The sequence below is a fragment of the Balaenoptera acutorostrata genome, chromosome 5 (assembly GCF_949987535.1).
Source record: "Balaenoptera acutorostrata chromosome 5, mBalAcu1.1, whole genome shotgun sequence".
Classification (NCBI taxonomy): Eukaryota; Metazoa; Chordata; class Mammalia; order Artiodactyla; family Balaenopteridae; genus Balaenoptera; species Balaenoptera acutorostrata.
Genome location: NC_080068.1, coordinates 29,859,716 through 29,886,984, shown reverse-complemented (window position 1 = coordinate 29,886,984; position 27,269 = coordinate 29,859,716). Strand labels below are relative to the sequence as shown.

The window sequence follows — 27,269 nt, the reverse complement described above, 5'->3', positions numbered from 1 at the left end:
CTAGACAGCAGACAACCTTAAATGAGCAGGAAAAATATCATTCAGCGGTATGTGCTATGCAGAGAATTAAAACAGAGTGAACGATAGAGTGAGTGGGTGACTAATTTACATTGTGCGGTCAGGAAAAGTCTATCTGAGGAAGTGACCTTTAAGCTGAATTCAGAATGACAACCTTTTTCTTGTTGCATTCTGTGCAATCAACAGAGGCAAGAGCTTGTAAGATTGTACGTCATGCAGCATAAATTTCAGATGAGAGTACTTGAGGGTTACCACACAGTGTTCCCTGGAGTACTGGGACAACCTGGTGGAATGATGACTAATCCCAAGTGTGGTCAGAAGTTATGCCATTATTTTGCCTGAACTAATTCATTGTTCAGTAGAATAGTAGATTCCCATGACCCTTCAACTTTTTGATTGAAAGAGACCATGGGGATGCTGGGCTGATGACAAAAGCCTGTGGCTGTACCAACTAACTAAGCCCAAGGTATTGTGCAATTTACAGTATAGAGCAATTGCTGAATACCGGCAGGTGATGCAGAATCTGAGAAACAGAGGGTCAACATGGAAGAAGTACTGAACTCCAGGTTGAATTAATGAGTTGTGGAAATGGAGCATTCAGTGGAGTGGGAGAACTTACAAAAAGTCTAGCATTTTATAGATTCTCCATGGATACACAGATGAAGGGGAGGAAAACGTGTTAGACCACTTCAGGGCTTAATCTCCACCAGCCATCCTGACTGATCGATTTGGAAGACTGAGAAAGACTCTTTAATGTGGAACAGCTATGAGATTAGGAAATGTTTGTAAAATAAAGGCTTTAAGGCATAGTTATATGGATAGTATTACTATCCAGCTTAATGAAAATTTATTTTCCCTGATAGATTCTCTGAGAAAGCATGTAATAAAATGATTTTGATTTATCTTGAATATTTATTGCATAACTGTGATGATTAATTTTATGTGTTAATTTTATTTTTACTTGATTGGACTAAGGGATGCTCAGATAGTTGGTGAAATGTTATTTCTGAGTGTGTCTGTGAGAGTGTCCCTGGAAGCGATTAACATTTGGTAGACTGAGTAAAGAAGATTGCTCTCAGCAACGAGGGAGGACATCACCCAGTCTGCTGAGGGCTTGAATAGAACAAAAAGATGGAGGAAGGGTGAATTTGTTCTCTCTGCTTGAGCTGAGTGATCCATCTTCTCCTGTTCTTGAACATTGGAGGCCCTGGTACTCGGGCTTTCAGACTCAGGCCAGGACTTATGCAATCCCCCTCGATTCTAGGGGCTTTGCACTTGGACTGAATTACGTGACTGGCTTTCTTGGTTCTCCAGCTTGAAGTTGGTAGATTGTGGGACTTCTCGGCCTCCATAATCATGCAAGCAAATTCCTGTGATATATCTCTTATATGTAGCTATGTATATATGTTCTATTGGTTCTGTTTCTCTGAAGAACCCTGACTAATACAATTGGTACATTGAAGAAAGTTTAGCACTATCATCACCAAAAACCAAAGATAAATTTTCTCTCTTTCTATGTATATGCTGTTTACAGAGCAACACATGTTCATTACAGGGAAGTCATACAGTTATGGTTTCCACTGGCATCTATGGACAGCCTGGAGTGTGGCTGAGATGGTCTGACTCTAGCTATAGGTCAGTCTTCCCTGAGTCCATCTAGCGAGGAGCTGACCTAGCTAGCTGAAGAGTTCATTCAGACAGCGCACTTGGGTGGGTATCTTTCCAGGATGTTCCTGTAAGGTATGATTTAAAAGGGACACTCTTCCACCTATAGTACAAGCAGACCTTTTCTTGTTCTTAATATGGGCAAAGGACATTCATGAATAGAAACTCATAGGAAATCACATGCCTGAAGAAACAGATGTTGTTGATTAGTCAGTGAGGAAGAATCCTTCTTCCTTTCCAAGGCTGCCGTTTGCACCTCCTCTGGGACCTTGATCCATCAGTTATCTTCTTTTTTTCATCCATCTGTGATCTCTTCCTATCACGGGGCTAATTCTACTGTTCTAAAAATGCTGAGGTTGTCTTTCTCTTGAAGAGATAAAAACCTTTCCTTTGGCCCTGCCTTCCTCATGCTGTCATCTTAGCTCTTAGTACTCTCACGGGCAAACCCTTTGAAAGAGTGGCCTGTGCTTGTGACCTGCACTTCCCAACCCACAGCTGACTAATCTTGTTACCCGTCTCATTGATTTCCAGCTTTGTAAATGACCTAAACCTTCATTTGGCGGCCACTTGGGAGAGGCACGTTCTAAGGGCAATAGCAGTGGAATTCTGATATGAGGAATGTTTGGATACACAGAAAAACTTAACAGCCATGCTCCAAAGAGCCTGAAATGGAGTTCCTAAAGTGATCAGTTGGGCCTTCACAGAAAATGGGACTGAGGCTGAGGAAGTCTCGATTGCCAGTTAGCAGAGAGCTCTCATACACACTCAGCTGCCCCAGACAGAGAAAAACTGAAAGAGTGGTTTCAAATACCAGATGCCATTTAGTTTGCTAAAGAACCTGACATGTTCAGTGTCTGCAATTTGCCATTTAAGTTCAGCAGTGAGATAGAAATGTGTGCTGTCTTTGGTCAGGTTCTTCCAGAAGGACACCTTGAGCCAGGGATTTGGGTGTCAGTGTTTTGTTAAAGCACAGCCCCCAGAAGAAACCAGTGAGGGAGTAGAAGAGGCAGGCTGAGGAAAGGGAATAAGCTTCCTCACCTTTCTTAGGGTGAGGTTTCAGGTGAGGCTGCTCTCCGGAGGTGCTTGCTGTTTACCCCACCGGAGACACAAGAGCTGGGCTTTTGCACTCACACACTGGTAAGTCCTTGGCCACAGGTCATGGGTGGTGATCGAGGTGGATATAAAATTCCCAGGCTCCTCTTCTTCTCCTTCAGGCTAGAGGGCTCCAGTGTCCAAAGGCAGGCCACTGAAAGTTACAGGAGCAAATAGTAGCAAAAACACTGAAGGTGGGGATGGGTGAACAGAGCTGGTATAAAGGATCCAAGAGAATCTGGTCAGGTCTCCAACAGTATCTGCTACAGAGACCTAAAGGTATGTCCCCCTCCAGTGTGATGGCGCCCGTGTAAAGAGGAGCAATTTCAAGGCACCCAGAGCCCTGAAATCTTTAATAATGGATCAATCCAGGACTGGTGGGGCCATTGTGGAGACAATCTGGCAGGATGTATGATTCAGCTGCAATCCTGTTTCTCTTTAATTTTCCTAAAGAAATCACACATGTCTCCATGGAGACTTATAAAAAGATGTACAGTCAGTGCAGCTTGGTTGTGGTAGCAAAGAACTGGATAAATTAAATGTAAGATATTGAAGTGTAAGACATTATATATATATATATAAAATGCCCCATGTAGAGGGATTTCTCCCCTTGCATATATGGATCATTCATTAATTATTGTTTTGTTCTGCAAGGACTTTAAATATATCCTACATCTATTTTATATATTATTTTTTATAATTTGAAGAGCAAAAATTATTTTTAAAGAAAAGAATAAAAATCAAGGAATTAACTGAGCTAAAAATGTGAAAAAGCATCAGAAAATAAGGAGGAGCAGGGTATATGAACAGTATCCTTAAAGATGGAGAAAAGAAGTGGTGCAGCTGTTCTCCTTTCCCCCTTTTTCAAAATTAATTAATTAATTAATTAATTAATTTTTGGCTGTGTTGGGTCTTTGTTGCTGCGCGTGAGCTTTCTCTAGTTGTGGCAAGCGGGGGCTGCTCTTTGTTGTGGTGCATGGGCTTCTCATTGTGGTGGCTTCTCTTGTAGTGCAGTACAGGCTCTAGGCACGGGGGCTTCAGTACTTGTGGCACGCGGGCTTCAGTAGTTGTGGCTCGTGGGCTCTAGAGCACAGGCTCAGTAGTTGTGGCGCACAGGCTTAGTTGCTCCGCGGCATGTGGGATCTTCCTGGACCAGGGCTCGAACCCGTGTCCCCTGCATTGGCAGGTGGATTCTTTTTTTTTTTTTTTTTTTTTATTTTATTTTTGGCTGTGTTGGGTCTTCGTTTCTGTGCGAGGGCTTCCTGTAGTTGCGGCGAGCGGGGGCCACTCTTCATCGCGGTGCGCGGGCCTCTCACTATTGCGGCCTCTCTCGTTGCGGAGCACAGGCTCCAGACGCGCAGGCTCAGTAATTGTGGCTCACGGGCCCAGTTGCTCCGTGGCATGTGGGATCTTCCCAGACCAGGGCTCGAACCCATGTCCCCTGCATTGGCAGGCGGACTCTCAACCACTGCGCCACCAGGGAAGCCCGGGCAGGTGGATTCTTAACCACTGCACCACCAGGGAAGTCCCTCTTTTCCCCTTACTAAGGCCACATGGGTTTTCCTTTGGGAAGTTACTCCCCCCATCCTGCCCCGACTTCAGCTCCAGGAGTTATCCCTTCTTGGCCTAAGCTGGTCAGCAGAATTCCATCCCTCCCAACAGGGTCTTGATTGAGAGTGAGTGATCCAGGCCTAACCCCATTGGGTTGCCTAAAATAGAGAAAAGACTGGACCTGGGAGATCAAATTTTCATTATGTGCGAATGTTTGCCCTGAAAAGCCTAAAAAGGCACATATGTTCCCCTTACTTTATCACGTTTAGTAGATTTTCTCATTTCAGGATACTTTAAAAAGACAAGAATTTAATTGTAGTGAATCCCAGTTGTCATACTCTGAGAGAAATAGAGAGGTATAGGTCATGGAGAAATGGCTTATTCTGTAAAAACTTGTGTAAATGGAGGGAGACAAGCTGTGCCTTGTAGGTGCCTGGGGCCTGTGGTTTGGCTGATCATGTGATACTACATAGTCTGGCCAGCATCCGTTACTCTCTCCCATCTGGGACAAATCTGTCACACAACACCAAGCACACAGTTGCATCCACTGTCATGGAATCAAATTCAAATAAAAGATGATCAGTTCCATGTACATAAATTAGGTAAGGAGACTGTGGATTAGGACCAAAAAGGAAAAATCTGTGGAATTCTCTACATTCCCTTAGCAAGATTCATGACTCTTCTGATTCTATCTAGGGTGGCATTGCTGTTCCTAATTTATTACCTCCCAGGAAGAAACACAGAATCAACTGAATATTATTGATGCTAAAATCTTGGGAAACCATGAGATATTAGGACTTCCAGCTTCATCAGATCAAAAGTGAACTCTGTTAGCATGCTTCATGGGGAAAGCTGGCTTTGCAGTTACAATGTTATTTTCAGTTCTTGATCATTCCCTGATTCTAAGAGCTGTGGCCTGTCTCCTTTCAGTTTTAGAAACAAAAATGTAGAAGTATCAGTGCTGACCAAATATAGATGCTGGTTTTTCTTTGTTACTACTTAGAGAAGAGTGTGACAGAAGCTTCTCTAATGTAGGATTATTAAGAAACACTGGGATTTTTCAATGTGAAGACTCCATTGGAATTTCAGAAAAGATCAACTGCATGTGGTAGACTTGTACCTTGATTTTTTTTTTTTTTATTAATTTATTTATTTTTTTGGCTGTGTTGGGTCTTCGTTTCTGTGCGACGGCTTTCTCTAGTTGTGGCAAGCGGGGGCCACTCTTCATCGCGATGCGCGGGCCTCTCACTATCGCGGCCTCTCTTGTTGCGGAGCACAGGCTCCAGACGCGCAGGCTCAGCAGTTGTGGCTCACGGGCCTAGTTGCTCCGCGGCATGTGGGATCTTCCCAGACCAGGGCTCGAACCCGTGTCCCCTGCATTGGCAGGCAGACTCTCAACCACTGTGCCACCAGGGAAGCCCCTGTACCTTGATTTAACTTTGCTTGTTTGAAGTATGGAGAAAAATCAATAAGTACAGTACTGTGCTAGGTTATGTTATAGACAAAGGAATCAGAATTTCAGGCTTAGAAAGGTTTTGGAAGACTGACTGAATTTTCTTCACTCTACACATATATAGTGTTTAATACACGCTCATGGACTAACAATACTACTAAAAATAACAATAGAGGTAATAGACTAGTGAAAGATTCACATGTGTCTTGGCTGTTTCTTGGACTTAATCTCCAATTTGTTTCACTACTGTAATAATTTAAAATTTCCTGGGTGGGTTTATTTTTGGATGGTGAATAACGTGTATTTACAGACTTTTAAAATCTCCTAATGTAGAGACAATGCTATATTGCTTATTGTAATGCCATTGTCTCGGCAGTGACATGTTTATTTGGCTAAAATAAGAACTGTAGAAGCAAGAGCCCTCACACTGTACTCATTGATGTCACTCACTGAAGTTTAAAGAATTTTGACTGCTTTTGCCTTTGTGCTATTACTGTCCCCGATGCTGATGGCTACAGATTCACCACTAAGCACTTCAGTGCATGTATTTACTTATACATCCCGTTTCACATTCCCAGCAACTAGCACAGGGTAATATGCTGTTGCTACATCTGTGTTGAGTGAAAAGATAAATCAAGAGGGAGGGGAGGAGGGAAGGGAAGGTGGAGCACAGGGGATTTTTAGGGCAGTGAAACTATTCTGAATGATACTATAATGGTAGATTAACTGTCACTCTCCATTTGTCAAAACCCATTGAATGTACAACACAAGGAGCGAACCCTAATGTAGACTATGGACTTTAGTTAATAATATTGTATCAATATCGGTTCATCAAATATACCACACTAATACAAGGGGTAGAGAATAGGGGGGACTGTGTATGAGGAAGCAGGGAAAAGAGGGCATATGGGAACTCTCTGGACTTTCCAATCAATTTTTTTTTGTAAACCTAAGACTACTCTAAAAAACAGAGTCTATTAATTTAAACAACAGCAATAAGAAGAGATAAATAAAAATAACTTAGATGAGATGTTCTTAGACCATGTGATTGTAAGCAACAGAAAACCAAATTTAACTAGCATGGGCACAAAGGTAAATGTGTTTGTTGGCTTACTCAAGCCACGGAAAAGCATCGGGGCAAAGTAGACCCAGGGGTTTAAATGTGCTTTTTCATCTCTGTTACACTCTAGACTGACTTTCTCCACAATGCCCACCCTCCCAGGCTTGCAACAGTGAGAAAGGGCTCTCTCTTACTTTAGTTGTTAGTAGAAAACTCCCCAGGGGTTGCTGATCAGCCTAGCTTGGAAATGTGGACACCTTTAGACCACTTATGGGGGTTGAGAGAGAGGCCCCAGCTAGAGTATGGTGTTTCCAAGGCTGGAAACAAGTAGGCACGTAGGATCTGATTGCAGTTATCCTGGCAAGAGCTGTTGGTGGCTCAGAAAAGGGAGGTGGGGTGTGTGTGTGTGTGTGTGTGTGTGTGTGGCGGGTGGGGGCGGGGGAGAGAGAGAGAGGGAGGGAGACGGAGAGTCAGACTCTGGAGACAGTCTGAGGATGCGCCTGTCACAATTTATTGAGGAGTTGGGTATAAGCTGTGAGAGAAAGAAGTGGGACAGGACTTCCAGGCTTTTGTCCTGACACCTCAAAAGATGGACTGTGATGGTTCATTTTCTGTGTAACTTGCCTGGGCTAAGGGACAGACACTCTATAGCTAGGAATACATTCTTTCTGGGTGTGTCTGTGAGGGTGTTTCTGGAAGAGATTAGCATTTGAATCAGGAGACTGAGTAAAGCAGATCTGCTCTCACCAGCATGGGCAGGCATCCCCCATCGGTAGACGGCCTGCAAAGAACAAAAGGAGGAGGAAGAATGAATTTCCTCTGTCTCTTCTTGGGCTGGGACATCCATCTTCTCCTGCCTGTGGACACTGGTGCTCCTGGTTCTCCGGCCTTTGGACCCTGGGACTTACACCAGCGAGCTGTTCACGGTTCTCAGGCTTTTGCCCTCAGACGGGGAGTTATACCATCGGCTCTCTTGTTCTTCAGGCTTTAGGATTTGGACTGAATTATATTCCTGGCTTTCCTGGTTCTCTAGCTTGTAGATAGCACATCATGGCATACATATCTCAGCCTCCATAATCATGCGAGCCAATTCTCACAAAGAATCTTCTATGTATGTATGTATGTATCTATCTGTCTATTCATCTGTCTATCCTATTGGTTCTGTTTCTCTGGAGAACCTTGACTAATACATGAGCAGAGGAATATTACAGCAGCACAGGTTAGAAGGATATAAGGACCTTAGTTTCAGATATAGTAAGTCTATTAGTCATCCAGTTGGAAATGTCAAATAAGCAGTTGTATGTAGACGAGTCTTTCCTCCAGGTATCCACCTGACGTATTGTTTATTGATCCTGATGGTTTATTGTCCAACTCCTTCTTCTAGAACGCAAGCTCCATGAGAGCAGGCATTTTGCCTGTTTTGTTCCCTGCTATATCCCCAATACCTAGAAGAACTCCTGGTGCATAGTAGATGCTCAGTAAAATTTACAGGAAAGATGAAGGAAGGAATGAATGGGAGAGTTAAGTGTTCAATACAACAAAGTTGGTTGAGAGTAGAGTACAGTTAGGAAGCATCTGTTTGAAAGTAAAACTGCTCACCTGGCTATTACTAGGGAGAGGTTTGCAATAGGTATTGTGTAACAAACATTTCCTACATAGAACTATATACAAATGAAGAGACACCTGCAAGGCTTCTGTAAACTTTTATTTTATATTTATGGGCCACTGCCAGTGCAGGGCCTTGGCTTCTGGCTCATTTCTACAGATTTACTTGAAAAGATGTGATAAAGGTAGAAATTGGAAATATTCCTACTAGTCAACCACGGTCACTTACTGGTCCATAAACAAAATGCACATGGAAGCCTGTGTGGTTATTCAGAAATCTATGACTTTTTGAACTTGTAAAATGCATTTTTAATATGCAAGAGACAAAGCATCTTTAAAAAAAGACAACTGTCTAAACAAAATGGTGTGAACGTATGGCTTACATTATAGGGATATTATCACTGCATGTGACACACCAGTGGGCTAATAGAATTTGACTGCTAACACGTAAAGGAGCCCTGCAATTGGATGACTGGAACCTGATATCATTTTATACATGACTGTGCTAAAATACAGCCCAAAGGATCAGCTGAGCTAATTTATTATCAGCAATCTTTCTGGCGAAGTCTGATAGAAACATCTGCCCACTTGTCAGTCTCATCACCACGTTGAGTTGGGAATTGGGACAATATCATACTTCAAATGTTAATGACTTTTGCTCCAGCACAGGAAAAAAATATAACCCCAAATACTGCTTTTTTCTAACCAACCAACCAACGAACCAAAACCCCATTGTCTACCCATGGCTTGTCCTTTTTCATGATGCCTGCCACGTTCCATTTGTAATGGTAACACTGTCACAAGATTTATGAACACAGATAGATTAAAACTGACTGAGGCTGGTGGTCGAGAGGAACATCTACCTAGATTCCACTTAGAGTGTGTGCTTTGGCACAACTGCTGGGCATTAGTATTAGATTACGTGAAGTCCATACAACCGTCCCACCACGTGCAAATACCACACCCATGAGTGCATTCCATAGAGACAATCACAGAAAAATTGGCTAAAAGAACTGTATGGTTGTTTATATATATATATATATGTTTATATACACACAGTAAAAGATTTTCTGCTGTACTCACAGTCTGTAAACATCGTGGAAAACGCCCAGCAGAAATCACTGTGGGCCTTTTGAAATGGTGACTATGTGAGGAGTTGGGTTGAGGGAGGTGTTTAGGTGCATCCTGGAAATCCAGAGAACCTTAAGTTCATGGTGGCAATTATATTTCACTGACATGACAAACTCAGCTGGCCTCTTTGAAATTATGTTTCCTATATTCCTATATGAAAAAGGGAATGACCAAAAAAGTCTTACTGCCAGTTAACATTTTAAAAGCAATCAAGAGACTATGAGGTGATTTGTATACATATATATGTATATATGTATGTACATTTGCATACATATACACACGTATACATGTTACTAAAACCAAAAATAAACCTCAATGAAAATTTCCAAATCTTCTAAAAATACTCAGTCCTTTTCTCCTGGCTGTGCTGTGGACTTCTGTGCATTGCACTGAAAGTCTTGGGCATAGTTAAATGACACATACATTTAAATTTTAGTATATGGTATTGATTTTACATAACATGCTTCCATTAAAAAAATTGGGCTTATGAAAAATAGAACTATTTCATTCAAGCATTATTTTTAAATTTAACATAAAAATATGCACAAGGTCTCCTGTAATGAAACACCATTAAAAAAGAAAATATAGATTCTTAAAAATTGTTTGAATAGCAGCTATTAAACTGCCATATGTGGATATCGGTCTGTGCTTTAAGTTCTTGTAAGCTCTTGCAGCTTGAGAATTTATGTTTTAAAAATAAGCCAGTGACATGAGAAACATTAACCTAATTGCTCACCTGAAGTCCATTTTATGTCTTCTTCTTTTTGGGGGGCAAAATATGTGTAAATAAGCTCAAATCATCATTTGTATAGGCAACTATGCAGTTAAAAAATACTGGCACTGAATGACATTTCAAATACAGGAGACTTAAACCCATACCGTGTTTGGCCAAAAAAACAAAATTACTTTAAAAAAATAGAAAACCTTGTTATAATTTCTAAGCTTTTCATGGTGACCAGTTCTTACGGAACATTCTACAGAACCGCCACGAAAGCTAGCCACATACTCGAAAACTCTATTTTCATGCAAAGATAGTATATATCCTTCTGGTTTAACTGAACAATCTCCTTTCCCCCACCAACTCCCACCATTTTTTAGGGCTGAATATAACATGCAGACTATGTAAATCAGATAAATCAAAGTAAGATTCGTTGAATTTGTGGGTATAAACCAGTCAACCCGTCAATGTTTTGGAAAACATTTTTCCAGGGGGTGGTACTGAGTCATGGGAGAAGGATGGAAGAAGAGATTTCTGGAGATGCAGTTGCTGTGTTGATTTTTTTTTTTTCTCCAATAGGATTTGAAGTATATTGATGAATGTTCCTTAAGATGTTTAGTTTATACTGTCCTTATGGCTGCTCCTCTCTGTGTTATGGTTGTTTTGTTCATGGTTCTTCCATTGGATGCTTGTTCCATTCATGGGGACTGAGGTCATCAGACTCTTGGACTGGTAACAGCAGCAGCAGAGGCAAGACTGGGAGAAGGAATAGACTCGAATTAAGACGAGGCCACCAGGGCTTCCCTGGTGGCGCAGTGGTTAAGAATCCACTTGCCAATGCAGGGCACACGGGTTCGAGCCCTGGTCCGGGAAAGTCCCACATGCCACGGAGCAACTAAGCCCGTGCGCCACAACTACTGAGCCTGCGCTCTAGAGCCCGCGAGCAACAACTACTGAAGCCCGTGCACCTAGAGCGCGTGCTCCACAACGAGAGAGGTCACTGCAACGAGAAGCCCGCGCACCGCGAAGAAGAGCAGCTCCCGCTCACCGCAACTAGAGAAAGCCCGCGCTCAGCAATGAAGACCCAACGCAGCCAAAAATAATTAAAAAAAAAAAAAAGAAAAAAAAAGATGAGGCCACCAACCTATTCCCTGCAGAACCTGGAGGCCTACCAACAAGGGGTGAATGTCTGTAGGCATTTGAGGACAGAGTGTGAGCCTTACTAGTAATGTAGGGTAGAGAGTTTGTAACCTCTAGGGAGAAGTTAAGCAGTTTATTCTAGTGCAAAGCAACAGATCCCCTGTTTCTTGTTTTAATTTATTCACCAAGTCAAAGAGGAAGGGAAGGCAGTGTTGGTGGAGGGAGAGTGTTCAATGATTTGGGGTGGGCATGGGTGGAAAGGGCTGGGAGGGTCCTGGCATTTCATTTTCTTTTTTAAAGTGTTTTTTAAAATTATTATTATTTAAAAAAAAATCTATTTATTTGGTTGTGCTGGGTCTTAGTTGCGGCACACAGGATCTTTCAGTTGCGGCATGTGGGAACTAGCTCCCCGACCAGGGGTCGAACCCAGGCCCCCTGCATTGGGAGTGTGGAGCCTTAGCCACTGGACCACCAGGGAAGTCTCAGGCCTGGCATTTCTTCAGTGTGTACCACCTACTTGGCTCTCTGCATTGGCCACCTCATCTGATGCTCTTAACAACTTTTGGGGGTAGGTGCTATTTTCCTCATTTTATGAATGAGAACAGGGAGGCTTAGAGAGGATAATAAGAGGCAGAACTGAACTTAGAACCCAGGACTCTCTCTATTGGGTTCTTTCCCCTGGGTATGCTGCCTTTTTATGAAGATCAGTCAAAACTGTGTTTAATGTCCGAGAGTTTGCACCTTGATTTTTTCCCTTCCCCTCTAGTTAATATGTAAACTAATTAGCAACTGATATTACCTCCAGATTACATCATGTATTTGTTAATGACCTGCATTTTAGTCAATCTTTCTTAGGGCAGAATCTTTCTTAGGGCATTTCATGACTTGTAAACATGACCCAGTAGACTTCAAAAGTGTGGCAACAAGAACTTCCACACCAGGTTTTATCGATTTCTATGATTTTTAAAAAAATATTTGTCTGTTTCCTTCTAGATTTTAAGTTCCACAAGGGCAGTCGCTTGTGTTTTTTCCTCTCTTCTATCCCTAATAATAAGAAACTCATACTGATCACTCTCTGTTGTCTCAAGCGCTTAACATATATCAACCCACTGCATTCCACCTTATGAGACAGATACAGTGAGCATCTGACTTTACAGATGAGCAAACTGAGGAAGCAGGAGGGGTACCACTTGGAACTGATAAGACCGTTAGCTAGTGCAGAGCTGTTATCTAAATCAAGATTGTTGGCTTCCAGATCCTGCACCCTTGAACTCTATGCTACTCTTTCTAATACGTACCATAAACTGAAGTTAAACATCCTGGCCAAAGATAACAGAATCCAGTTAGCATTAACTCTATGCTAAAATCATTCTAGGAACTGGAAAAATGACACCTCAATAAGAAGTGCTTGGAGATTCGGGAGGACATGGGTTGGCTTAGCTACAAGGAGCTTTGAAGAATGGAAGGAAACTGATTTCCAATTAAATTACATTAGTTCAGATTTCCAGAGCCATAAACATTTACTTTCCTTGAAAAGGCTATTATTAAGTGTACTATTAAATAGCCTTTAGCAAGAGATTTCGTAACAATGAGTTTATGTTTTGTTGAGATCATGTAAGGCATGAATAAGTTTTATCTATTCTGTTGGCCTAGAGTTCAAGTTGGAGTATTTCTTTTTAAAGCAGTATACTAAATTGGCATGTTATTAAGTTAGTTCTTTTTGCTTTAACCTCTGAATATGTTGTTGTCTGAATAGATATTGCTTTTCTGTTATGCTGACAATTTGACCCTCTTTCTGGGTAACAAAATGTGATTTTTCACTTCTCTACTGAAAAGTACAGCTAATGAGAGTGATATTTACAACTGAAATGAACCATGCCTGTTGGTTACTTAATATACTCATTTGGTTGTTCTTAAAAAATGCTTGCAAAACGTCTTACCTGGAAACAATTTTTAAATTTCTTGCTCACAAAATATAGAGCTATTGGGTTTATACATGAATTCATGGTTGCCAAGTTAATACCAATGTAATCCATGAGCAGCAAGAAACTAGAGCAAAAGAAAATAGAGGAGATAAATTAGAACATGTTTTCAAATCTGCTAACTAGCATTTATCTCTAGAATAAGCATTTTTCTTGCCCAGAAGCCATTTCTTATAGGTGGCAGTCAGAATTTTTTGTTTAAAGTCTTTGTTTAAATGGTAATTTCAGTTCTGCAGAACATTTACACATATACCCAGCACTTGGTTAACCCAAACTATTATGCACAGCCCCAAGAGGGGAGCAGCAGAATTACTGATATGGCTTGCACAAATTTTGAGATCAGTTATGGGCTATGTCAGCTAAAGAAAAACAATCAACTTTGCAGTGTTAATTTTCAGGGCTATTGAGAATGTAGAGTAGGTGGTTTTGTAAAAGTCTGATAAATATGAAATCAGAGAAACTCCAATTTCCTCCTGAGTACAGAGGATCATACCTAAGTAATTCACATCGGTTCGTGTCCATTTCATCATACACGGTTTTCTTCAAAATACGGCTTAAATGAAGAGGGAACCAGCACAGAGCGAAAATTACGACCAAACAGAAAACTGTTTTTGCCACTTCTCGACGCTAAAGGAAAGTGAGAAAAAAAAAAAAAGACAATAAGTTTAGTGTTTTCCTGCTAGAGGAAAGAGCTGCACAAAAGGAAGTAGTAAATTGGGGAAGAGTAGCTCGAAGAAATGCCAGAGCAGCCTGCCCCTCACCATGCCTCCACCTCTTCAAGATTTGGAGTCCAGGGAATTCCCTGGAGATCCAGTGTTTAGGACTCCGTGCTTCCACTGCAGGGGGCACGGGTTCCATCCCTGGTCGGGGAACTAAGATCCTTCATGCAGCACAGTGTGGCCAGAAAAAAAAAAAAAAAAAAGAAGAAAACATTTGGAGTCCAATTTCTAAGCAAGGAGTTGCTAGTGATTCTTTTGGGGGCAGCTGCCAGGAAGGATGTTGGTCTCAGGCTGGTCATCAGGGCCAAGACAGAGGTTCGATGGTGGGCAGAGGTGAAGGACTGGCTGGGCTTGAGCCAACACTGTGGCTGGGTCTGTGTGTGTGTGTATGTTGAATATGTGGGGTGAGGGTTAGTTAAAAGTCTCAACAGCAGTTAATTCGCCAGCATTAATGACAGCATGGCAGTCAAGGTGACTGACCCTAGTGCGATAAAGAATGGACAAATCTGGGGAATTCCCTGGTGGTCCAGCGGTTAGGATTGTGTGCTTTCACTGCCGAGGGCTGGGTTCAATCCCTGGTTGGGGAACTAAGATCCCGCAAGCCGTGCAGTATGGGGGAAAGAAAAAAAGGACGAGTCTAAAAAGATATTTGGAAAACAAAACAGGAGTAGGAAACAGAAAAGAAAAAGGAAGAACAACGTGTTTTCTCCATTTCTTGATCTTGGAGAAACCTGGCATTGGGATTTTTTTTGCTTTTAAAATTCTTTCATTAATGACACGGACATGTAGTTTCCAAAGATATATTGTTTGCAAATAGAGGGATGAGGGTAAAGGATTATCAGCAATGACGATTAGAAAAACTGGGACATGTTGACCCTGGCTTGACTCCAATGGCAGGTTTACATGCTTTGGGGTCTGCATAGGATCAGCAAAACCATAGGCTAAGAATTATCTGCAACCAGTCATTTGTGTGCATTGTACTTGAGTATTACAGGGCATGCGTTTGGAAGCCCAACTGGGAACGTAAAATGCAACTTGTCTGTAACTGGAATCACTTAATGTCAAAATAAAACTGATTGAAAACAGGGTTTGGAAGGGTAATGCTGGTTCAACCCGAAGCATATAGCGTTAAGTATGGGAAGCCTACAGTAAACCCACATGATTAATAGAGCCATTTATAAAAATTTCAGGGCAGTTGTCACAAATTGTGGCTGTAGTCCCAAGAACTGGGAGTTCTTTAATCTTTCAGAGTTAGCTGGCTAGTTAGCTGGGCTATGGCTTCAGAGAATGTATAAACTGAACGATGATTGAGAGAAATAAAGGATTCCTTTATTTATTAATCTACAGGAATGGGGGATCATTTTAAAGGGCCAATTTTGTGTACACAGAAAGACAGTGTGCCCAGAAAAATAGAAAAGGAGGGTACTGGGGAGAGGTTATATCCCCTGTGCACATCCTCAAAGAGGATAACTTTTTAAAAGGTAATATTAATACGTTGCCATGGGCTTCCCTGGTGGCGCAGTGGTTAAGAATCTGCCTGCCAATGCAGGGGACACGGGTTCAAGCCCTGGTCTGGGAAGATCCCACATGCCGCGGAGCAACTAAGCCCGTGAGCCACAACTACTGAGCCTGACGCATCTGGAGCCTGTGCTCCGCAACGGGAGAGGCCGCGACGGTGAGAGGCCCGCGCACCGCGATGAAGAGTGGCCCCCGCTCGCCGCAACTGGAGAAAGCCCTCGCACAGAAACGAAGACCCAACACAGCTAAAAATAAATATAAATAAATAAATAAATTTATAAAAAAAGAAAAAACTTAAAAAAAAATACGTTGCCATGACAGTCTATTTGGTTAATCAATATCCATTCTTCTGTTTTCCTTATTACTATCAGTCAGATCCTTGATTTTGTCTTGGCAGCACGAGAGCCTGGCCTCCTCATCTGCATAGTTCTTACCAATTACATTAAGTAGAAATCGTTGTGTGGAGTTTCTGGAAAAGCTACTTAAAAGTGGGGGATAGGACTTCCCTGGTGGTCCAGTGGTTAAGACTCTGATCTTCCAGTGCATGGGGCATGGGTTCAATCCCTGGTCGGGGAACTAAGATCCCACATGCCGCGGGGCGTTGGCCAAAAAAAAAGTGGGGTGTACTCCTTTGGTGCACACACACTAATGTGATCTGTATTCTTCCCTTTCTTGCTGCCTGGATAGAAGATATAATGGTAGAGCTATAGCGGCTGTCTTCCAATAAAAACGGAAAGGTCAGTACACCAGCAGAACCCTGGCTTCTGAGTCCCTTGACCACTGAGCCAATGACATCTGAACTTCTTGCCATGGGAGAAAGATAAACCCCGACTTGGTCTACTCCCTGTTAATTTGGGTTTTCTGCTACCAGCATCCAAACACAATCCCTAACTGATAAAAGGTATTGTTGGTATAATGAAGAGAAATTCGAGAAAACCACACAAGAAGCAAGACCAAAAGCCATATTGGATATTGGACAGGTTGGCAGGTCTTTCTTTCACTCTGAGCTAGCTCCCCTGCCATCCCACGTGAAGGCCTTCCAGCCGGGCTTGCTCTCCTGCTGTTAGAACCTGCTCTAGCTTTGAGTGAGACACGAGGGAATGTCTATTGCATGGGGACCAAGTCTTGGGTTCTAATCTCCATTTGGTTGAGTCAATCTCTTAAACATCTGTATAATAAGGGTAATGCCTGTCCAGCTTATCTCACAGGGTGTTTGGAGGAATCAAATACCAAAAGGACATGGAAATGCTCTTTAAAAACTTTAAAAAACGCTGTGAAAATGTGAAGCAGCAGCATCTTATTACTGCTCCCAAACCCGCTTCAATTATTTTCAGAGCAGTTGCCACTCATACCTTAAATAGGCTCAATCGTGGTGCTAGTGCAAAGTCAACATTTTAAAACACTGTTTTTCACAAATCTATTCTAATTAGTTATCTTCATTGCAGGAATGAGCCATAATAATTGCTTAATATGTTTCACATCTGGAGTACTTGAAACATTCATGCCTGGATGATGTCATACATACTAAAGTGTCTCAAGATAATTTTCCTGTTAAATTATAATAGAAGATAATAGCTACCATTCGTATAACATGTTAGATTTTATAAAGTATGTGTATGCACATTAATTCCTTTGATTCTCATAATAACACTGATTCATATATTATTATGTCCAATTTACAGATAGGGAGCTGACGCTCAAAAAAAATCAGTCCTCTAGCTGAAAAGAGTTGCCGATGAAGAATGATGCTTGTTGTATGGTCATCATACAGGGCAGATTTCCAGGCTCCATCAACAACTCACATTAACTTTTGGTGTGGTTCGTCGTCCTTACATACTTGTCTGTTGAAACTGAAAACTTACCCACAGTCCTAGTTTTACTCTTTGAATTAATATATATCAACATTTTCTGACTAAACTATGAGTTGGGTTCTATTAGACACCGCATATGCATTAGGTCATCCCTTTGATGTATTATTATATACATTTCATTTAAAATTTTTAAGACCCAAAATTAAGTTGGTATTTATACAGAAAAGTGCAGGTATTATTATATACATTTTCTGAAGAACTAGAAGTTCAGAGAGATTAAGCAATTTGCCCAATGTCACAGAGCCAGCAAATATAAGCGTCACAGTTTTATCTGTTCTGTTTCCTGCCTGGGAAGGACCAATAGCGTCCTAATGACACTTTCAGATTTCTTCTAGAACTTTGGGCCCTCCAAAATGTGGCTTCTTATGTACCCAATCCCGTTTCCTATCACGAGTCTTACCTTAGATGTTGCTCTAATGAGGTCCATCTTTTTTTCCAGTTCCCCAAATGCATGGTGCCCATGCTGTGTTCTACTAGACCCCTGTCCACCCACTTGAAATGCCCTCTGTCCTCTTCTTCTTCCCCATGGAACCCATTTATCCTCCATGAACAGTTCAATCCCCCTCATACAATTGCTCCCTGACTTTATCTCATATCCTCCTTGGCTTTCTATAGCAAAGGCTACTTTTTACCACAACTTGTGATTCTATTTTCCAATTTTTTCATGTTTGTGTTTTATTTCCACAACAAGACTGCAAAGCCTGCTAGTGGAGAAAGTCATATACTTCTTTTTTTGTCCTGGCACAGTTCCAACCCCAGTTCAACGAACTGCTAATCACAAACACGCATGTTTGATACACTCTTGGCAAAATAAATGAATAGTTTCTCTCTGTTTGGGCCCTGCCCGCAGGGCCACCTGTTTCACAGGTCAGATCCCTACTTCACAGAAGAAATGCCTAATACTCTAAAGAAAACAAGACATACAGACAAACAAGTCAGTATTTTTATTTTTAGGAAATCAGACTAAACCTGCGAAATACAGTATTCATAGGCCTTTTGTTGTCAAGGACAAAACAGTCTTGACCACATCTTCATGATCTTATTAGATTTACCTGTTTCAGGTGTTCACTGAGGGCGATTCTCAGGCTGCCGTTCCTTCTGTTTAGCATCTCACAAGTCATGAGGGTGTAGAAGATCGCGGTGCACACCAGGGGCATGCAGAAGTAGAACCCAAACAGCCACCAGTCCTTAACATCTTGGTAGAACTGGAAAGAGAAGAGAAGGGAGAGAGGAAGAGGAGCATTATAATGAAAATTAGCTGTACAGCGCCTCTGGTGGCTTCAACATTTTCATGCTTGCAGATATGTTTGTATATTCATGCTCTCTGGTTGTGGTAATGGGCTTGGAGGTGGTAGTCAAAACAACTAAATTGGAAACTCCAGACATTATCTTGGCATTATAATAGCACACAAAGAAATTGCATTAAAAATTATCCTGACAAACAGCGCTATTCACCGTAGCCAAGACATAGAAGCAAACTAAATGTCCATTGACAGATGAATATACAATGGAATATTGCTCAGCCATAAAAAGGATGAAATAAAGCCATTTGCAGCAACAAGGATGGACCTAGAGATTATCATACTAAGTAAAGTAAGTCAGAAAGAGAAAGACAAATATCATATGATCTCACATGTGGAATCTAAAATATGATACAAATGAACTTATCTATGAAACAGAAACAGATTCACAGACATAGAGAACAGACTTGTGGTTATCAGCGGGGGTGGGGAGGGAGGGATGGATTAAGAGTTTGGGATTAGCAGATGCAAACTATTATATATATAGAATGGATAAACAATAAGGTCCTACTGTATAGCACAGAGAACAATATTCAATATCCTGTGATAAAACATAATGGAAAAGAATATGAAAAAGAATGTATATATATGGATAACTGAATCACTTTGCTGTACAGCAGAAATTAACACAACATTGTAAATCGACTATACTTCAATAAAATAAATTTAAAAAATTATCCCAACAAAGATATTTTGAATAAACTGAAGTTGGTTTTAATGACACAGTGCAAGGGCCCTAATCAATAAAAAGGGTTCCCTTCCAAAGCTCATAAAACATGATTTTGAGACATACAGACTCTTATCTTTGTTGGTGATTCTCAACATTTTGCTAGTGCCTGGTTTGCTTCTGACTATTTTGGTTAGAGTGTACTTAATGTGCCTATCTACTTTGGAAACAGTTGAGGGTTATGAATGGCTTATCTGTGGAGTTTTGGTTACTGGGAATTAACCCTTTTTCTGGTATGTCTGCTATGTGACCTCGCAGCCAGCCAGTTTGAGCCATCAATAACTGTGCCCTTTCTCGCTCTCTTTTAATACTTACCACCTGGAAACTATTGAGGCAGTGTAGCTTATCTGAAGGCATACTGAGCATTATCTCCCTGAGGACAGGATTTGTAAATACCAGGATTACTCAATTTTATGTGTTCTTGAAAGAGAAAATATAATACCCAGTAAAAATGGAAATTAGAAAATTACATCTAAATTCTTCGTCCCATTAAATTAATCACCAGCTTGGGAAGAAATGCTGTTCCTTTTCTTATGCTGTTTCTCCAGATTGTTTATTTACTAAGGATAATGCAGCCTCCTGTAATATCTCAGTTCCCACAGTAAAAAATAATCACACTGCTCTGTGAAAAACTGGAGAGTTTCTGAATATAGAAAGAGGCCCAGTGGGCTGCATTTATAACATGTCTATTAAAATATTCTTTAAATGGTTCCTGAGGAAAAAAAGTTCTGGGCAGGGGTTCTTAAATATTTTTATGCCATAGATCGCCTTCTGGTGTAGACTATAATTCTTTCTGAGAATAATACTTTTATGTGCATGAAATAAAATATGTAAGATTACAATGGAAACCAATTACATCAAAACACAGATATCAAAATATGAAAAAGAAAATTCTGATGTAGTAATATATGTGTTTATTAACAAATTAAATCACAGATCTAATGGTGGTTCTATCAGAATGTAGAAGCAATGATGAATGTAAACGATATTTCGAGATTATACAACTGTTATGTGGTATGAAATGTCTGTTATTTCTATTAGTGAAAAAAGCATGGTACCGCTAAATACTACTGTGGTTTGTTGCCTACTTTCATATTAGAAGGAAATGATAAATTTCAGTTAGAAGTTAATGAAAATAAACATGTAATTTCCTTTCCATTCAAGTTTACAAACCTCTGAATTCTAGCCTCAGGTTAACTGCAGACTCCCAAAGGAGTTGGTTTATTCAAATCTGTTTATACAAATATTTTCCTATTCACATCACACTGTAGAAAGATTTTAGTAGTGAACTTAAAAAATCAGAAGGACTCTCTCTTCATTTAAGTGCAACACAAACACTCCTTGGAGGACCCCCTTCCTTTGTACCCCCTTCTTCTGGGTGCATTGCTGGCTGGGTGTGATTGCCTGAAGCAGCTGCGGAGGGCCTGGAAGCTGACCCTACCTGGAGGGGACTGGATGGAGGTCCCTGCCCCTTCCATGGTAGAGGCCTGTCGAGAATGGGGTCACGCATTTCTTTTGAACTGATGTCACCAGCAAGGGTATGGAGGGACCTCCCTCCAGTCTAGGTTAGAGCAAAGTTGAGGAGGAAAGAGTGGAAAAAGAGGGGGAATCACATTAGAAAAAGAGAACGGGAGGGGAAAGAGAATCCTAAAACTTTAGACTTGGAATGAAATCTTCAAAATCATCAGTTCAAACTCGTACCCTATACTGCAACCCTCTGGGTGCCCACCGGCCACAACGCCCCCGCCAGCCTGAAGGGCAGCTACTCTTAGCTTCATGTCTAGAAAGGAGATGCGTCCTTGTGAAGAAACCCATTTCATTTTGTCCAGCTGGAATGGTCAGTAAGTTCTTCTTCTTTTTTTTTTTTTTTGGCCACACTGTGCGGCTTGCAGGATCTTAGTTCCTTGACCAGGGATTGAACCCATGACTTCCATGAGTCCTAACCACTGGACCACCAGGAAATTCCCAGTGAGTTCCTTCTTATGTTGAGCCTCTTCTCTCTAATGTTTTAGTCAGGGTTTTCTAGATTGCTCATTCACACTGCCCAAATTCTGATAGCCTCCTACTACTTTGCTTTTCACTGGGGAGGCTGACTTCATAAAAAAGTCAGTAGATCAGCAGAAGACTTTAATTTTAAGATTGCTAGTTTGGCTGTGTTCATGAGCACTTTTAATTTGGAAACAAGAATTTCCGAGCAGGATAACTGGTCAACTGTAAAACCACTAATTTTGTGAATTTCCATGGAAGGAAAACATACCTTAAGATGTCTGTAAATGATTAAATGTGGAATCTGAACTGCATGAAACTTACATCAAAGTACTAAATTATGCTGATTTAAGAGAAATAATTATTCTTGGTTTTCCTCGTTCTACATGTGACTAGTTTTGCAGAGGAAATATGCATTTTAAATGTGTTTCTTAATACTCTCAGTTATGTAATTAAGCTTTTCAGAAACATTAATGAGGTCAGGTGTATTAAGCAACAATTGAATTTGTTACATTAAAATGCTTTTTAAAAAAGTTCTGCAAATTTGTATTATTTGGGGCTTCCCTGGTGGCGCAGTGGTTAAGAATCCGCCTGCCAGTGCAGGGGACACGGGTTCGAGCCCTGGTGCAGGAAGATCCCACATGCCGTGGAGCAACTAAGCCTGTGAGCCACAACTACTGAAGCCCGCGTGCCACAACTACTGAAGCCCACGCGGCTAGAGCCCGTGCTCCGCAGCAAGAGAAGCCACTGCAATGAGAAGCCCGGGCGCCACAACGCAGAGTAGCCCCTGCTCTCTGCACCTAGAGAAAGCCCGTGTGCAGCAACGAAGACCCAATGCAGCCAAAAATAAATAAAAAAATATTTTTAAAAAAGAGAAAAGAATCCAAATAAAATAAAATAAAAATTTTATATTATTTGTATATTAGACAGAATCTGTACTAACATAAGCACACATGAGAATGACTTCCTACTTTGAATTAGTAAATCTGTCTTTAAAAACTGTGTGAGCAATGCGCACTTCCCCAAGTAACATCAAATAAGCATCAGCGTGTCTGTCAGATGGAAATTGTGCCGTATTCCTTATTATCAAAACAAATAGCACTACATGCATACACATCAATCTCTCTTTCTTAGTACATCTGTTTCAGAATTCTGAGTTGTTTGGTGCAGAGCAATAGTTGTGTCTACAGTTGTGCTATAATACAAGAGTCAAAACAAAATAGTTGTCTTATTGAAGAAGCTAAGCCCTGGTTTCACATCTGCTTTTCATGCAATTAAAGAATATCTGACTGAACTAACAGAGTAAACCACACTCGGCAGTGTAGAGATATCAACAAATCTTGGTGATGGTAAATGAAGACCTTCTCCCCTCCCCAATTAATTTCCTTTAAACTTTTCATACCTCCATGAATTTTGACGTGGCATTGAGCATACAGGTTTTGTGCTGTTCACCCTTGTATTCAAAGGGCACCATGACGAAGCCGATTGCTTCGGGGATGGCCAGGATAAAAGAAAGGATCCAGATGGAGACAATCTCAATGGCTGTGACCAAGGGAATCCCAATTCCCTGAACACGACTCCAGGAGGCAACTGCTCGGTACCTAAAAAAAAGGGGGGGGGGGGTGATGGCACCAAGTGGTTAGGAAATTTTAAGTTTATTTCAATTAAATGAAAATTATAAATGCTGGAAAGATCCTTCCTTTGGCCAGTGACCAACCATTAGCTTTTTAGGAATTTTCTATGAGTCCTGGTGTGAAAAACAAGTGGGGCTATTAAAAGTTCTACCCATTTGGAGTTCAACTGGCTGGCAGGCCTGAGTCTGAGATCTTCACTTGGGGCCTATCGAAATCTCATGAGAATTTAGGATGTGGCAGCAGAGATGGGTGTGCTATGTTTATTAAGCTGGGGGGAAAATTGGATGATGGAAGGGGTAGTGAAAGCTGCTGGTACTTGTTATGGTAATGTCTTATTTCTGTTTCTATATTAAAAAAACTTGAAATATTATCTATGAAGTGGATCTAGATATCCTTAAGTGAATAGTGACCATAGATGTTCCATTGTTTTCCCCCTTCCTCTACCCTCAAAATATGATCACAGTGGGCTTGTACCAGGTGCCTGTTTTAGTAAATAAATATTTATAATAATTATATTTGAAAATGTCAAAGAATAACTATATCTCTCCCATATGGCCCTGTGCTAGACTATATAAAACTGAGCTAAAGATAGCTTGGTTCCTAAACTTTAGGGTTTACAGTTTAATAGAAAAGAATGGTTCAAACAGAAGCATAGGATATAAATATAACTGAACAATCATGCCAATCAAAGCACTGACTGGCATTAAGAAATTGTGTTTGCCTTATATTTTACATTAATATTTTATGATAATAATCACATTTAAATGTTAAGTCTGAAGAACGTTTGGTTTCAGAAACTCTATGCTCTTTGACCTGAGGTGATGGTCTGGTGCTAACTGCTTTCAGACTTACTATTAAGAAGGGACCTGTGGTACAGTATTTTTGTGACTTCATTCTTGAAATTTTTGCTGCTGTTGTAATGGAAAGGAAACATTCTCTTTTAATAGCTTTCATTAGATAGTGCCAGAAGAAGGCTGTAAAACAGACCGAGGCATTGAGACAGGTGCACATGGGTTTGCAGGCCAGGCAGCTTAATGGGAAAGATTAGTCAGCAACGCCAAGGCAAGATACAAGCTACCTATGGCCATCAAAATGAGTCCCTATCATTTATAGTTAGTGTTCTGTCTCAGTACAACTAAAAGGTACACCTGTGAAAACACAAGTCCTAGGAATTATGCTACCTTGTTCTTCACTGTAGATTAGAACCTATAGTTTTGGTATGCACAATGATGCCACGTGGCATATATACAGCACACTTTGCTGGAGAAATGTTTTGCAAAAGATTTTTAGGGTAAATAAGATTGGTGTACAATAAGAATCTCTGAAAAAGTCCAGATTAGTTCAGAATGGAATAAAATACAGCTATGCAAACAGACCAAGAAAATCCTTTTACGATGTAGCCAACATTGCATTTTAAAATTTATGGTTATTACCAGTGGGATGAAGACTGCTATATATTCTGCTTTCTATTTCTGTTTACTTTTCTTTGCTGCCTATTAGACTGGCAGCCTGATATCCAGTAAAAGCTAAAAGGAACGGAGACAGAATGTCTATATCCCAAGGCTGTCGGTGAGTTATATCTGTTTCTTCTCCCCTCCTCTTATCAGGAAAGGTGATGTAAATAAAACACTTTATCTCTTAAGAGAGAAAGCCAGATTTCTTAGGCAGGATTGGAGATAGAAGGTGGTTTAGAAAGAAAATGTGATCTACATGTTCTAATGATGAATATATTCACAGACCAGCTTCATTTTATAATGTGCCCATGAGTTCCCAGAATATTACATATCTATAATCCAATGTGAATTCAACATTTAAAAATAAATAGAAGTAATTTTTAGTGCCTAGTTGAGCAAATGATTCATAATCAGTCTGCTCCTTCATTAACCCACATGACTGAGAATTAGAATATTTCCCATTTGTAATCACACTGATCTTGATAACATCTCCATGAGATGAGAAAACAACCATAAGAGCGATTAGAAACACTCCCTTGTGATGATGGAGGTGCAGAAAGGTGTGGAAAATAAGAAATACTGGATGTTCCCAAAATGATTTCTATTTGGGTGATAATGACACAACAGATAATACACAATATGTTCTCCTTACTAGGTGTGATTATGAACAGCCTGCCAACAGAAACTATTCCGGAAATAATCCCTCCTCTTTGAAATGCTTTCCTCACTTGGCTTTGACCACATTCTGCTGATGGGATTGACCATTCCATCTCATCTCCTTGGCTGGATCATGGCCATGCCTCAAATTCTTAGTGTTGGATTTCTCCTTAGTCCTCGCACCTCTTTTCTTTTCTATCTACACCCTCTCTCTTTGTGATCTCATCTAGTCTCATGGCTTTAGTATCATTTAAACTCTCTATATGCTGATAATTAATTCTCAAATTTATAACTCTAGCCTAGAGCCTCACCTCTAACTCTAGACTTGTATATCCACCTGCCTACTTGAGGTTTCCACTCGGATATCTAATAGGCACTGAAACTCACCCAAACCAGACTCCTGGTCTTCTTCCTTGCCCCCTTCCTTGCCTTCTCTCTAGTCTTTACCATCTCAGGCCCAGAACTTTGAAGTTAGCCTTCCCTCCTCTTTTTCTCTTCCACCACACATCCAATTCTTTAGCAAACCTTGCAACCTTTTCCTTCAAAATGTATCCAGATGCAACCACTTCTCACCATCTCGCCAGTTACCACCTGCCTGGATTATTGTAATAGCTTCCTAACTGGTCTCCCCGTGTCCACTTCGCCCTCCTGCAGTCTGCCCTGAACACAGCAACCGGAGTGAGCCTGTTAAAATGTAAGCCAATCATGTCACCCCTCTGCTCAGATCCCCCAATGGGTTCCCACCCCAATGGGGATGCCTACAGGTGTCCTCAGAGCTGCCTCCTCACTTCCTTCAGATCTTTACGCAATGGTGTCTTTTCACAGAGGCCTTCCCTGAATACCCTATTTAAAACTGCCAGATTCCCCTCCAGATGTACCCTGTCCCACTCAGCCTGATTATTTTTCTCCATAGCACTTACTACTATGGGACCAATCAAATATTTTACTTATTTATTTTGTTTATGGTCTATGCCCACCTCTCCCTTTTGAATATAAGCTCCATAGGGCAGATATCTTGCATGTTGGTCACAAGACCTACAACAATAGGTGCTGAATAAATATCTGTTGAATTAAGCATCTTTCTTTGTTCGTTTCCTTACCATGCATTTGTCTTTATTGGCCAAAGCCAATATACATTCCAAAGAGTTTCTTATTTTTCAAGCCAGTCCTGAATTAGGCAACAGATAAAGAGCTAATACTTTCAGAATCCTAGAACACAATAATTTAAAACCAAGCAGGACCTCTGGGCTGATCTTTCTCCCTTTGTGTTCTCGTTGGGAACCTGAGGAAGGGTGTGTCACCAAGTCCTCTGCCTGGTCTCCAGTGAATGTGGGGCACCTGGGCCGGGGCTCTGGTCTGCCAAGTCCCAGGGGAGTCTTTTCCCATGACACCACTGTGAACTCTGTCATGTGACATGCCAAAATACAAGAATAAATTACATGTTTTGTTTATGTAAAGATGTTTGTTACTGTATATGGCTATAAATAGATTTTTACATGTTTTCAAGGCTAGAGGCATTTAATGCATGTCTTTGAATCTTTAAGGTATGATCTGGGAAACTCATTAAACTGAAAATAAATATTGTTGAATGCACTTTAAAACAGTGCAAAAGAAAACTTCAAAAGATCACTTCAGCAAAATCTATTTTCATTTCTTCTTATTCTTTGCCCATTTCTATTCTCATAAGTATCGTTTGAATATAATTATATTATAATCTTGTCAGTTGCAATTTTGTTTTTGGCTTTATTTGCTTTTCATGTTTCTACATAGGCATGGCATTTATTAATTTCATGGCTACCCAGTATAACAAGATATTGATACAATTTACCTAAATCTTCCTCCTATGGTCACATCATTTCTAGTGTTTCAAGGTTGTGGATAACATGCCTATAAATATGTTTGCACATACAGATTTTTTTTTTCTTTTTGAATGATTTTCCTGGGTTAATTATCTTGAGTGACATTACTAAATCAAGGGAATGAAAAA

At 40.7% G+C, this 27,269-nt stretch overlaps 1 protein-coding gene across 1 annotated transcript in view; it reads right to left on the bottom strand.

Moving 5' to 3' along the window:
- Positions 1–8,525: 8,525 nt before the first annotated feature.
- The window catches only part of EDNRA (endothelin receptor type A), a 70,103-nt gene continuing 51,359 nt past the window's right edge, over positions 8,526–27,269 (bottom strand). The window contains exons 4-8 of the mRNA XM_007189385.2: positions 22,940–23,138; positions 18,576–18,728; positions 13,909–14,042; positions 13,374–13,482; positions 8,526–11,049 (exon numbers count right to left, since the gene is read on the bottom strand). Of these exons, the coding sequence (XP_007189447.2) occupies positions 10,909–11,049; positions 13,374–13,482; positions 13,909–14,042; positions 18,576–18,728; positions 22,940–23,138 (736 nt within the window). The 3' untranslated portion in view covers positions 8,526–10,908. The remainder of the gene's footprint in view (positions 11,050–13,373; positions 13,483–13,908; positions 14,043–18,575; positions 18,729–22,939; positions 23,139–27,269) is intronic.